Genomic DNA, 13,412 nt, shown 5'->3' on the forward strand with positions numbered 1-13,412 from the left:
ATAGTACTAGTCAAAGTATAGAATATTTGTTGTTGTTTTTCAGGACCTTGGCCGGACAACATCCCTAAGCACTCTAAGGAGGTATTGATTTAATTGTGATGGTGCCAATCAGGGCACTATTACACAGAAACTCCCCATTGAAATCAATAACCACTTAATAACCTCATTAGGAGCCTGATTTAATATGTTCCGAAGGGGCTGAGCATTCAGAACATAAAAATAGGCCCCAAACAATGTGCTACTTCAGCAGTTGAATAGTTTCCCTGCTGCAAATGTTCAACCATTTAGACAGACCTTATTGGCATAACCTTCCTTATTCCTATTTTATATTTAGTCCTGACACATCTAGTTGGCTCCCCATGTACATGTTTTGCTTTCTGTTCCTGTTGCCAGACCAATATGGCTATATCCTGTTGCTACTAATCTTCTCATTGCTGGGTTTGTGTGGTTTCCTGCAAACACTGCACAGACCTCTGATTTTACTGAAGTTGCTTTTGACTTGCCCCATGATACCACTTCAATCTCTAACTTCCTGATTGTCCTGTGCACTACCAGCCCTGATCATTGCTTGTCCTGACTACTTATCTGCCATATAGTCACATAAAACGAATTAAATGCCTATGCACTTTAATACTAGTAATACTTTGAAGATTTTTGTCATACCGAATCTAGAGATATCTGACAGCCCCTGTAGAAAGATAGCAATTCAAAACGTAATTTCTCCACTGTACTTACCGAGCACAAGATACTGTATGCAGTTCAATTCGGCATAACGTTGTGCTGTGTTTACATTACGTCTTCTGCAATGTGTTACTTATATTGATTACATAATCTTCTTTAAAACAGCTTTTGGTTTCTTGGGATTTTTCATATGACTTATTACTCTATTTTTTATTTTTTATACTTGAACATTATGTCTTCTGCAATAAAGACCAGCGTTATGACTTGAACTGCATATCTTGTGCTTGGTGAGTGTGGCGGAGAAATTACTTTTTAAATTAATTTCCGCCTTAACCAACAAAGCCGTACACTTCAGGAACTATCTTGTTCCAAGACCTTCATTACCACTCCATCTAAAGGATCTGCAACCCTTCTGTGCTGTTCTCTTCCTGGTGCACAAAGAACTATCGTTTGCTAAATAATCAGTTAACACTTGCAAATCCTAAATCAATCATATTATTTATCTGGTTTGGTCGGTGCAAACTACTTGACACTAGTGTGAATACTTTGAAGATTTTGGTCTTTTCAGGCCTCTGCCAAGTCTCAAGCAAGAGACACTTCATCTCTAAGTTATTGTAAGTGGCACTTTCCCCCCCGGGAAGTTTAGATTGATAACAGCAGCTGTAGGTGCTGCTGCTCCATGAATCATCCTTGCAGTGATATTTGAGAAGGGTTTAGGCTAGGCTTACATATCAAGTTTTTTTTTTGCTGATCTTGTTCTTATAAGTGCATCGAGAAGCCATGCAGACAGACTAAAACACCATCACAGATAGTCGGAGGGTACATTGCGGTCTATCACTTCAAAGTATCACCTTGGAGAGGATATTATTCCACAGCCTTCCTTCATATTGCAGTGGCACTCTGTCCATTGGTTGATGTAATAGAAACAGAGCAGACACTATAGCTGGCAACATACTGTAACATCATGAGTGAAGGAACATATTTTTTGCTTGAAGTGCTGTACATATTAAATCAGTAACATGCATATATAACATAATATAAAATCTATAAACCCTAAGGGGTGTAACACCCTCCAATCCCCTAGTCCAGCTCTTATGCATAATAATTTAATTTCAAGTCTTTCACTCCACTTTAAAGAAAGTAATGCAATATGATTGGACAGCAGCAACAAGTACAGTCCCTTCAACACACAAGGAAATCAAAAATAATGAAAGGGCGGATCGGTAAATACTGATGCATCTTCCTTAAAAATATACACTACCTTTAGTTGGCTGTTTCTTCTCAAACTTTCCTTTCACTTCAGGTTTCTCTTTGTGAATTGCTGTAAAATATGCAAAATGGACATTTATAAAGATGCGATCATAGCATTTAAAAAATATATGTTTCGCTATTATTTCAGCTTTGTTAGCCCATTTTGAAAAGTAATAAATAAATATTGGGCAACATGGAATGGGAAGAGATGCTGTACGTATTATAATTGCACACTGATCATTTGGATGGGTATAGTCAAGAATATGAAAATGTTTACAGATCCTTGTCAACTTTCTGTGAAGTCAATTTAGATTCCTAGATGGCCATTGAAATTTTGAGGACTGTGATGCAAAAGTAGAGTCAAAATGTGATGTTTCTTTGTCTTCTGTAATCCTCCCATGAATTAAAATCACACCAATATTGTGAAGCATCATTTCTATTTCTCACTACTGCCTCTGAATAAATATGTAGAAAAGGATGAGTCCTCTTTAAATGTAATGCATAGTATGGCTCATCAAGTTTCAGCTCATTGTCATTCACTTGATTGAGGATGCAGCGTACTCTAATCCGTTATCCAGGATGAAAATGCAGAGTAGCATCCATTTCCAGTAAGATATAGCTTGGAAAACTGCCTTGATCCTTTCTGTTAGGAATCGTACATTCAATTCTGGTAAGTACATTGCATAAAATAATTTTACTGACACAATTACCTGGGTCAGCCCATCAGGGCAGATATAAATGAATGCGGAAAAAAAAATCTAAGTAATTGAGATATATATTTTACTTTCAAAAGTTATTGGTATTATTTCTCCCTGTGCCGAGAGATGCACGCTGTGCATGCTTAATTGTTGATATTCGACACTCTTCCAATCCCATCTTAGAAAATATTTTTTCAACCTTGCAAATGTATATTTTCCCTTTGTAATTATAATACTATCCCCATGGGCACTTAACTTACATAATTAACTTTGTCCTAATGTATTCTCATATCAGGAATGAGAGGCTTGCCTAATTATGATGATTATATAAGGATCACTTAAAAACATTAATGTGGGGAAAATGTTGAAAACTATGTAAAGTGCTTGACATTTTGCCAAGGTCTGCCCAGTGCAAATCATTACGGGGTTTTGTGTTATCTTCAGACAACATTGTGAGCCCTGCAAGATGTATAGGGCTACAGGTATTTGGAAATTGTCACTATAAGTGATTTTGTAGTTAAACAGACGCGAAATGATTGAAAACAAATTTTATGTGTGAGCTGTGCGTCAACATCTTTTACACACACCCACACGCACACAATTACAGGTAGGGTGTGCAGTTAGAGGTGACGTTTCAACGTTGCCTGTAGCGCACATATATAAATGATAAGTATTATTAAACTTTAAATATGCTCTACTTATATGCATCAAAAATATGTCAGTATTGTCCATCAAGAGTTTCTTGGCGTAAACCACAAACGCAAGTACTGTAGACGCAAAAATCGCTTAGTGCCTGCATATTTATAAACATATTCACTCTGTTGACTCTTTATCAGTCAACAATTACTAGAATTGTTATCATTTGATAAACTTAATGGAAAGATGAAAAGACAAGAGAAAAATAATGAATACATTTTCAGATTTTGTGTCATATTTTCTCATTGGTTTTCATGTTCACATATTTATGTATATATATAATACAAATTATGCACTCCATACAAATATTAAGAAGGTGTGTGTTAAATGTATGAACATGAATAATGACATACCAACAATGATTACAGCTAAGCAAATAACTTTTTAATGCAATGCTTACTTTCAGTTCATTTTCAAAAATACAAATCTTTATATCTAGCCTCTGCAGAGGTGACCCATTTGTATTACAATGTAATCAATTAGCTTTAGAAAGCAATTCATCCCTTTCAGTGCTGAAATGCCTGGGGCACCAGAACTACCATGGTCATATCATCACTAGTGTACTGTAGCAATCAAATGATTTGGATATACCTGTGCTTTGCATAAGGATTGGCAGAGAAAGCCATAGTTTTCTGTTAGCATAACATGTGTGGGTCTCTGAGAGCTGCTTTGAAATACTGTTCTCCAAGCCCCAAATGGTGTTGCAGTCCCTGTGCCATTCCCAATACAATCTTAGGGCTCAGTAGAGGTTCTAAAAAAAAAATCCTGCTCCATATTTACTATATGTTAGGAAAATACATTAGTGTACACTTATTACTTTATTCACCATCAAGTTCGTAAATGAAAACCTTGTGAAGGCAGACATCAAAAACAACTAAAAATAAAGAAAAAAGATCACCTTTTTTTAACTACAGCTTTATTAAATGGTTCACAATATGATGCACGCATCTAAAATTGAGAAGCATTAGTACATTGTAAAGTTGTAAGATAGGTTTGTTGAAGTTTATTGGCCTTTCAACATAGGCAATTGTTTTTGTGAAACTGCCCCTTTAAAAGCGCAATATGATACCATTTAACACTTTGAGTGCCAAAGGGGCTGCTGCACTAGAGTGTCACGGCCCATCTGACCCTCGTGATCATGTGATCGATTCATCACTGATGACGGAACAGGAGAAGTCCTCCCCTTCTGTTACACTTCTTGATTGATCGCGATCTCCCCAACAAAAACAACCCATAAGATTATTAGTTACTATGTCATGGGAACTGTGGAGGGCCAGACCCCATGATGCCTGACCCATGATGAAGTAGCTACAGTTATAGGCATTAAAACAGCAATCCCATATGGATCTACTGAACTGATCCCTGCACTGATCGGTGATCCTTCATCGTGGGACCCCTGGTTCTGGACATATGAGGGTTTTGTGTGTGTCAGTTTTGACACAATAAAACTACAAATATGGCAGCTGAGGTTCCCAATACCATGGCACTACGTTATTGGCATTTCTATTGGCTGCCAGAGCAAGCCCTGACCCTAGCGGCCACATTGTTTCCCCATATCGCCTGCTGGGGATCCCTTGGTCAGTCCTGGGACCGCTGCTCCTAAACGGGGGGCGGGGGAATCCTTGGAAGTCCCATAATATCACTGAGTAAAAAGGAACTACAGTCGCTACCATTTTAATTTAGGTTTTAAACAATAAAATACATAGCATAAAAGCCGGTGAGTGGAAAAAATAAACCAGAGGTGACATCAGAAGGTCTATTGTACTGTAATGTGAACGGAAATAATTAATAAACAGACAGGGGAACTGCGCCTTTCAATGCAGCGTGTACTTCATGTAAAACAGTAATTTATCTTAAGTGAAAAAGGAAATTCAATGACAATTAAACTAATTATTAATAATTATAAATGAAAATAACAATATCAAACACTCAAGCAGGGTAGGGGGCACTTTTTAGTCTTCCTTCATTGCCAAGTGTCACATAAACAAAGGCACAGACACAGGAAATTAGCTGTTAATTGTTTTAGCTAGGGTGCTCTAGTAGAAATGATAGATTTAAATGGTTTAGCAGTCAATGTAGAAAGACCCAACACGTGAAGTACAAAGGAACTGACATTTCATTCACCTATTCATTTGAAAGGAAAATGAATTTGTATGATATTAGTTCATGTAGGACTGAATTAATTTTAGGAAAAGATTCCTCTCTATTGTGCGTTGAGATATTCTTCTGCGTGGCATTTACACAAGGCTCCCATATGTTAGGCCTACTGTATGGATTGTAATACTGACATTTACTAAATTATATTTTATAATTGTATACTGTACATACTTTTTTGTTTTACTTTTCTTTCAACAATATTTTCCTCTTTGACTGGTTTGTCTTTGTGAGGAACTATAAAAAAAAAAGAAAATAGATTTATACAAGTACATAAAAAATTAAATACAACAGACAAATATATATATATATATATATATATATATATATATATATATATATATAAAGCAGAAAGTAGCCGTGTTAGTCCAGTTGCGATAGTGCAGAATAAATGAGTTCTTCAGTATTAGGTGATACCTTTTTTATTGGACTAACAATTTATGTCATAGGACAAGCTTTCGAGAGTTCTCCTCTCTTCTTCAGGTCAGCAATACTGATCAGTATATATATATATATATATATATATAATGAAAAGCAATAAGCAGCGACAATGCTAAGTAACTTATTGTTGGAAAATATCAAAAGGATGGCAGTCACCTGCAAATGATATGCAAATAAACTGTTATCACGACATTTCATATCCACAAACATCTGAACGTTGTTGGGACGTGACTTTAATTTATTTAGACATACGCTACCCCTCTTCAGACACTGAAATAGGGCTTTTGCAGAGTCTGGATCGGTGTAACTAATAATTAGGTAGAATTTAAATAACATAGCATTATTTCCATCTCCTCTCTTCTCTCGCTCCACTGCAGTAAAACCTTTAGGGGCTGGATAGGAAATATGCCAAGACTTGAATTACATCGCGTTATTAGGAGATAACACAATGTTATGCTACAATTACATGATGCACTGCAAGTGTACACAAATGAGATGTAGTTCGGACTTGTTTTGCATTTAATTCGATTAGATGATAGCATGTTAACTAATGTTTTAGGTCCCGCCATATTATGAGCTCTGATTTAACAAAGATTTGTGGCTCTATCCCAATGTGTGGAGCAGGCAGTACACAATTTAACTTAACTTAAAACAAAATGGTCACATGCAAGCTATCCTAAACCTATAACAGAAATATTTGAGAAGCTACATTTTATAGTAGAGATGGCATTGTTTATAGTAGAGACGGCAGTTCGCGTACGTGACCGCACTGCAGGCATTGGGAGGCGTGGCCATGATGTCACGCGAGTGGTTCACACTCATTTGCTGAACTGCTCACGTGATGCAGCTGTCGCACGACAACATTCATTTCAGATGTCTGTTGAAAAGGTACGCGCTTGGACACGTCAGTCGTGCGCACTATCTGCGCGCTAAATTGAAAATATTAATTTGATTTGGCAGCACGCGATCACAGCCTAAGAAATCAGAAATAGGTTAAATAGCAAAAACAAAATGTATAGGTAATGTGTCCTTCTTTTTTTTCCCCTCAATAAAAGTCTCTTTCCTTTTCACGTAAGCATTTTTCATGTTGATAGACATGAGATATTTGAAATGATTAATACTGAGACCTTTTTGCATTGTGAACACTTTAAATTATATTTTGAACTCACAACAGTACTACTTGTTTGCATTTTACATGCAGCAGCCTGCCCAATGTAATTGTAACATCATGTTGCTAGTACACCCCTTTTTCGAAGCACTTCTTGCTTGTAGTAGTGGCAGAATTGCACTGCAGTTCTGCAGCAATGTGTAACAGAATACAAAGCCTAAATCCATGTCATCTTGATATTGTAGAAAAGTTTTTGTTCACAACTGCATTTTTGTCTATAAAAATACAGGGCTACCTGAAACAGATAGCACTGTAATCAGAGTGAACCTACTGCACCGACACACTTTATTCGAGCAAATACCCAGTATGTACCTGGCAGATACCTGGAATGCGCCGCTCCTCACCTCTGACAAGCCCCGTTGCGTTTGCCTTACCAGCCTGGGTTCATGCCTGGCTGACGGGCGGCTGATCTGTTAAATGATAATGATTAGGATTTAATAGGCTGCAATGCTTCGCTTGTCTACCAGATGGCATAAATTCATGAATTGTAATGCAGTATATATATATATACTGTGCAGTATTGCAGCCAGCGGGAATAAAATGCTTCAATCCCTGCCTGGAAAATACCTCAATGCACTCGGGCAGAAAACAGTCACAAACCTCAATACACCCAGGTATACCCGAATTCGTGGGACTAGCCGAGCTCGAATAAAGTGTGTCGCCAGTGTACGCACATTTTGGAGAGCATACATGTGGGTTATTTATTAAAGTCTCCCGGCTACAAAACCAGTGCAAAAGAATTTAACCAGATTTAAACTCCAATTGCTTTAAATTAACAATGGGTGGTTTAGGAGGGAAGAGGGGGACAAAATCCAACTCACCGAAACTCCATGAATCTGATTCAAACCATACATGGCTCAGATCTACAGGCCCAAGTCAACGACAGAAATGAACCAAAATCTAATTTTTTCTTTTGATTCGGGTTCGGATCCCACACTTTTAAAAATTACTTTTTAATTATAAGACTCCCCCTGTGGATCACTATCTTCTATGGTGCTGCTGTAGGGTCCCCAGGGGAAAACCGCAGACCAGATGCTCCCTATCTCCTGCTAGCCCAGCCTCTGACACTGGGGAATGATAGCATAATCAGAAGAGGTGGAGAAAGCATGAGATGGGCAGCATCCAAGGAGGTAGGGACACTACCTCGCCCAATGACACCCACCACTCCCAAGTCATCCAATCCCCACTCCGTCACCCACTAGCCCTGCCATGTCATCCACTGTCCCTACCATGTCTCTCTCTCCTCTTTCCATGTCAGCCATCCTCCCATTTCACATGGTTATCCCCCATGTCAGTCTTTCACCCTCTGTCAGTCCCTACCTCCATGTCATACTCTCCCGTCCATATGTCACTCACCCATAATGTCACTCTGCCCCATGTTACTTTTTCCCGACACTTCTCCCTCCCCCCCCCCCATATCCATCGGCGAATTCGGATTTGAAAATCCACCTCCCCTAAGCACTTAGCCGTATCAGCCGCCTCCTTGCTACCGCCCTCTATCTCCTTTGGAAACCCAGCATCAAATGATGCCACGGACGTCATCAACATGACAGCACACAGCGTTGTGTTGCTATGTTAACGCATCGTCATGACATCATTTGACGTCACGTTTCCATGGCAATGAGACACCGTGTGACGTCACGTTCGAAAGTCCGTGGTGTCATTTGATGCTGGGGTTCCAAAGGAGATAGAGGGCAGCAGCAAAGAGGCAGCTGACACATGTAAGTGCATTCCCATTAGGTCCGTGGGGCCCGGAAGTGCAGCATTTGCAGATGGGGGCGTACATTTTTGCCACCCCTGAATTTTCCCACCCTAGGCCCGGGCCTAACGCGCCTAATGGGAAATCTGCCTCTGCCCAAGTCACTCTCCACCCACCCCCATATTACTTACTCTATTCCACCTCACATCTCTTGCCCCCACCACAAATCATATACTGTATATCATCATCATCATCTTCAGCCCATTTGATCCACTGCTGGAAGAAGGCCTCCACAATTATCTTCCAGGTATTGTGATTGCAAGCCTCTCTTGTCCATGTTGCTCCAGGAAATGTTCCGATTTCATCCTTACATCTTACTTTTGGTCATCATTTTTTTGTTTTTCAATAAATGAGTACTTCAGTATTAGGTGATACCATTTTTATTTGGACTAACAATTGATATTATAAGACAAGCATTCGAGAGTTCTCTCTCTTCCTCTGGTCAGCAATACTGATTTACAAAATATTCCATGAGTTTAACACAGAGGTAAAATCAAAGATAACAATCTAAGGCAGATAAGTAGTAAAGGCATGTCAGGGAGAATAGCAAGTAACCAAACAGGGTAATAAATGGATGAAAGGGACAGTGAGATATAGAACCATACATACATCCAGCAGCAGTGTGAGGGGGGAGGAGGCAGAGGGAAGGGGTTGATTTGCAAAATTAACAGAGGCAGGGAGAAACATTACAAAGAATGATGATAGTATGTTGGACCTGAAACACCCCTGGACTTTGCCCTCAGAGGATTCTGGGTAATATGAAAACCTGTGTTTGTTCATATGAAGAAAGACTGTTTAAGACTTGGCCAGTGGGATCCAGCAAGTAATGAGTTAATTTCTCAAAGACACAAGGCAATATGAAAAAGCCAACCTTGGAATTCCAGACACAGAGCAGGACAGCAGAGACTTACACCATGCATCCCACACAGCTAGACCCAGCAACAGATAACACAAAACAATGGAAATACAGTTATGGAAGGAGGGAGGTGTTTGGAGCATGCACAGAGAGAATGCAAGTAGTAAGAATGACTATGGTGACAGCTTTTCGAAGATATACAGTTATGTCCAGAAATAATTGCACACTGATACATGTTTTGTTATTTCGGCTGTTTACCAAAATAAATTCAAGTTACAGTTAAATAATGAATATGGGCTTAAAGTGCTGTCTATCAGCTTTAATTTGAGGGTATTCACATCCAAATTGGAGGAAGGGTTTAGGAATTACATCTCTTTAATATGTAGCCCCCTCTTTTTCAAGGGACCAAAAGTAATTGACTCAAAAGCTGTTTCATGGACAGGTGTGGGCTATTCCTTCATTATTTCATCATCAATTAAGCAGGTAAAATGTCTGGAGTTGATTCCAGGTGTGGTATTCACATTTGGAAGCTGTTGCTGTGAACCCACAACATGCGCTCAAAGGAGCTCTCAATGCAAGTGAAACAGGGCATCATTAGGCTGCAAAAAAAAAGAAAATCCATCAGATAGATAGCAGGAACATTAGGAGTGGCCAAATCAACAGTTTGGTACATTCTGAGAAAAAAAGAACGCACTGGTGAGCTCTGCAACAAAAAAAGGCCTGGACGTCCACGAAAGACAACAGTGGTGGATGATCGTAGGATCCTTTCTATGGTAAAGATAAACCCCTTCACAACATCCAGCCAAGTGAAGAAGACTCTCCAGGAGGTCGGAATATCATTATCCAAGTCTACCATAAAGAGAAGACTTCACAAGAGCAAATACAGCGGGTTCACCACAAGGTGCAAACCATTCATAAGCCTCAAGAAAAGAAAGGCCAGATTAGACTTTGCCAAACAATATCTAAAAAATCCAGCCCGGTTCTGGAACAGCATTCTTTGGACATATGAAACTAAGATCAACCTGTACCAGAATGATGGGAAGAAAAAAAGTATGGAGAAGGCATCATCTGTAAAACACGGTGGAAGCAGTGTGATGGCATGGGCATGCATGTCTTCCAATGGCACTGGGTCACTAGTGTTTATTGATGACGTGACAGAAGACAGAAGCAGCCAGATGAATTCTGAAGTGTATAAGGATATATTGTCTGCTCAAATTCAGCCAAATTCAGCGAAGGTGATTGGACAGTGACCCAAAACATACTGCGAAATCAACCTAGGAGTTTTTTAAGGCAAAGAAGTGGAATATTCTGCAATGGCCGAGTCAATCACCTGATCTCAACCCAATCAAGCATGCATTTCACTTGCTGAAGACAAAATGTGAAGGCAGAAAGACCCACGAACAAACAACAACTGAAGACAGGCCTGGCAAAGCAACACAAAGGAGGAAACCCAGTGTTTGATGATGTCCATGCGTTCCAGACTTCAAGCAGTCATTGCCTGCAAAGGATTCTCGACTAAGTATTAAAAATGAACATTTTATTTATGATAGTGTTAATTTGTCCAATTACATTTGAGCCCCTGAAATAAGGGGACTGTGTATGAAAATGGTTGCAATTCCTAAACGTTTCATACGATATTTTTGTTCAACCCCTTGAATTAAAGCTGAAAGTCTGCTCTTCTATTGCATCTCGGTTGTTTCATTTCAAATCCATTGTGGTGGCGTACAGAACCAAAATTATGAAAATTGTATCAATGTCCAATTATTTCCTGACCTAACTGTAAGTATATGCCCTGAATAAGATTCCTTTGTGTTGATCAGAGAAGAGTACTCTTCATTGCTTTGTCCTGCATGCAATGGACAGAGCTGGCTATTTTACTCATAGTGATGCTAAGCTCATAATAAGCTATTTCTACTCTTTGAGCACACCTCTGTGTCAGCCTCACCTTTTTACAGTGTGCAAGAAACCTCATAGATACATACAATTTCTCCATAAATAATTTACAAATCAAAATCTTCAAAGGAATGTTTAAAAGCTTTAAAGAACAAAAAAACATTTGAACTCAAAATGATAATGCTCTTTGACACTAAAGCAAGAGGACTTAATGCTGATATGGGATTCCTTTCACACTATAATTTTTTGTAATGTTTCTCCCTGCCGCTCTGTTCATTTTACAAGTCAACCCCCCTTCCCCCCTGCATCTCCCCCCCCCTCACACTGCTGATAGATGTAGGGTTCTATATCTAACTGTCCCATTCATCTATTTATTGCAATGTCTGTTTATTTACTCTTCTCTCTGACATCCCTGTCCTACTAATCTGCCTTAGACTTATCTTGTTTTTTGGTTTTTTTTTTTACATCTGTGTTAACTCATGGAATATTTTGTCAATCAGAACCTCTTGACCAGATGAGAACACTCGAAAGCACAATCGCAACCGGATTAACATGGCTTTTTCGACTTAATTCATAAATATCTCTTGAAAGCCAGTCAAGCACCATCTTTGTTCCTTGAAATGTCTTCTTGATGTCTGGCACACTGCCATTTTCATTTCGGGACCCATGTATTGATGTCACCGAAGTTTTCTCGCTTCCGAACCCATTCATCCTTTTTCGTTTCTCTTCAGTTAATACCCAGTAAATACATTTAGCTAAATCTGCTGGTATTCTACCTCTGTTAAATCCAGAACGCAACCAGTGGAAGTGTTGGGGGTACTTACATTGAAGAGTGGTCCTTCTCCTGCAGCGTTGCGAAAAATGTGACCTTGCGCTGTAATGTCAATGACTGTTGTGTGACGTTGCAGCATTAAGTGACGTCGGGTCACCATGACAACGCAGTGCTGTAGGAGTGGGGCCGCTCCAGCAAATGTAAGGTTAAAATAAAAAATAAATAAAAAAATCCATACACCCACTTAGGGGTGAGAGGTAGTCTTTCCAGTCCGGGGTGGGGGGTGTGAACCCTCATCCTGCTCCTTCCTCCAGTCATGTGGAAGTTGGAACTTGGCACAGGCAGAAAGAGGGAGAGGAGGGAGCGTGGTGCCTGCTAAAGGCACTGGGCAACTGCCTTGAGCAAAGACCGGCCCTGTATCCACCCAGTCTTCCAAGCATGCTGTCTAGGGGTTACAATACATTCGTCACCTCCCTTTCCATCCCCACACATACAAATGCTGTTACTAAATCTTCCTGCTTCTTCTGTTGCAGCATTGCTAAAATATGCCCTTTCCTTTGTTCCACTACCCCTAAAACACTAATGCATGACCGTGTTTTCTCCTGCATTGATTAATGTAACATTATTTTATCTGGCCTCACTTCCTCACACCTCTCTCTCTTAAAATCCATTCAAAGTGCTGCTGTTTGAATTATCTCCAGCTCTTTTAAATGTGAGTTCTGGATTAAAACCAAAAGCAATAATTATTATTTCCAACCAAAACTAAAGCAGAGATTCCTACACATTGATAACAATTCTACTGCTTTCTCCACTACTTTTGCTCCAGTTTTACAGCTGGGGGATCATTATTGGACAAAGATGGTACTCAACTGGATTCCAATGAAAATTAAAAGACATAGATAACGACAAAAAGTAAGATGGTAGGATGAAATCAGAAAATTTGTTGGAGCGACATGGAGAAGAGAGATTTTCAACCGCAGAACCTGGAAGATCATTGTTGAGGCCTTTATCCAACAGTGATTGACAAGGGCTGAAGATGATAT

At 39.4% G+C, this 13,412-nt stretch overlaps 1 protein-coding gene across 50 annotated transcripts in view; it reads right to left on the bottom strand.

The window, feature by feature from the left end:
- The window catches only part of TRDN (triadin), a 798,289-nt gene that overhangs the window by 640,958 nt on the left and 143,919 nt on the right, over window positions 1-13,412 (bottom strand). For all 50 annotated transcript variants that reach the window (XM_075597200.1, XM_075597198.1, XM_075597218.1 and 47 more), the window contains 2 exons: window positions 5,655-5,717; window positions 1,943-2,002 (listed from right to left, as the gene is read on the bottom strand). In XM_075597200.1, coding sequence (XP_075453315.1) covers window positions 1,943-2,002; window positions 5,655-5,717 — 123 coding nt within the window. The remainder of the gene's footprint in view (window positions 1-1,942; window positions 2,003-5,654; window positions 5,718-13,412) is intronic.

This window comes from Ascaphus truei, chromosome 4 (assembly GCF_040206685.1).
Source record: "Ascaphus truei isolate aAscTru1 chromosome 4, aAscTru1.hap1, whole genome shotgun sequence".
Classification (NCBI taxonomy): Eukaryota; Metazoa; Chordata; class Amphibia; order Anura; family Ascaphidae; genus Ascaphus; species Ascaphus truei.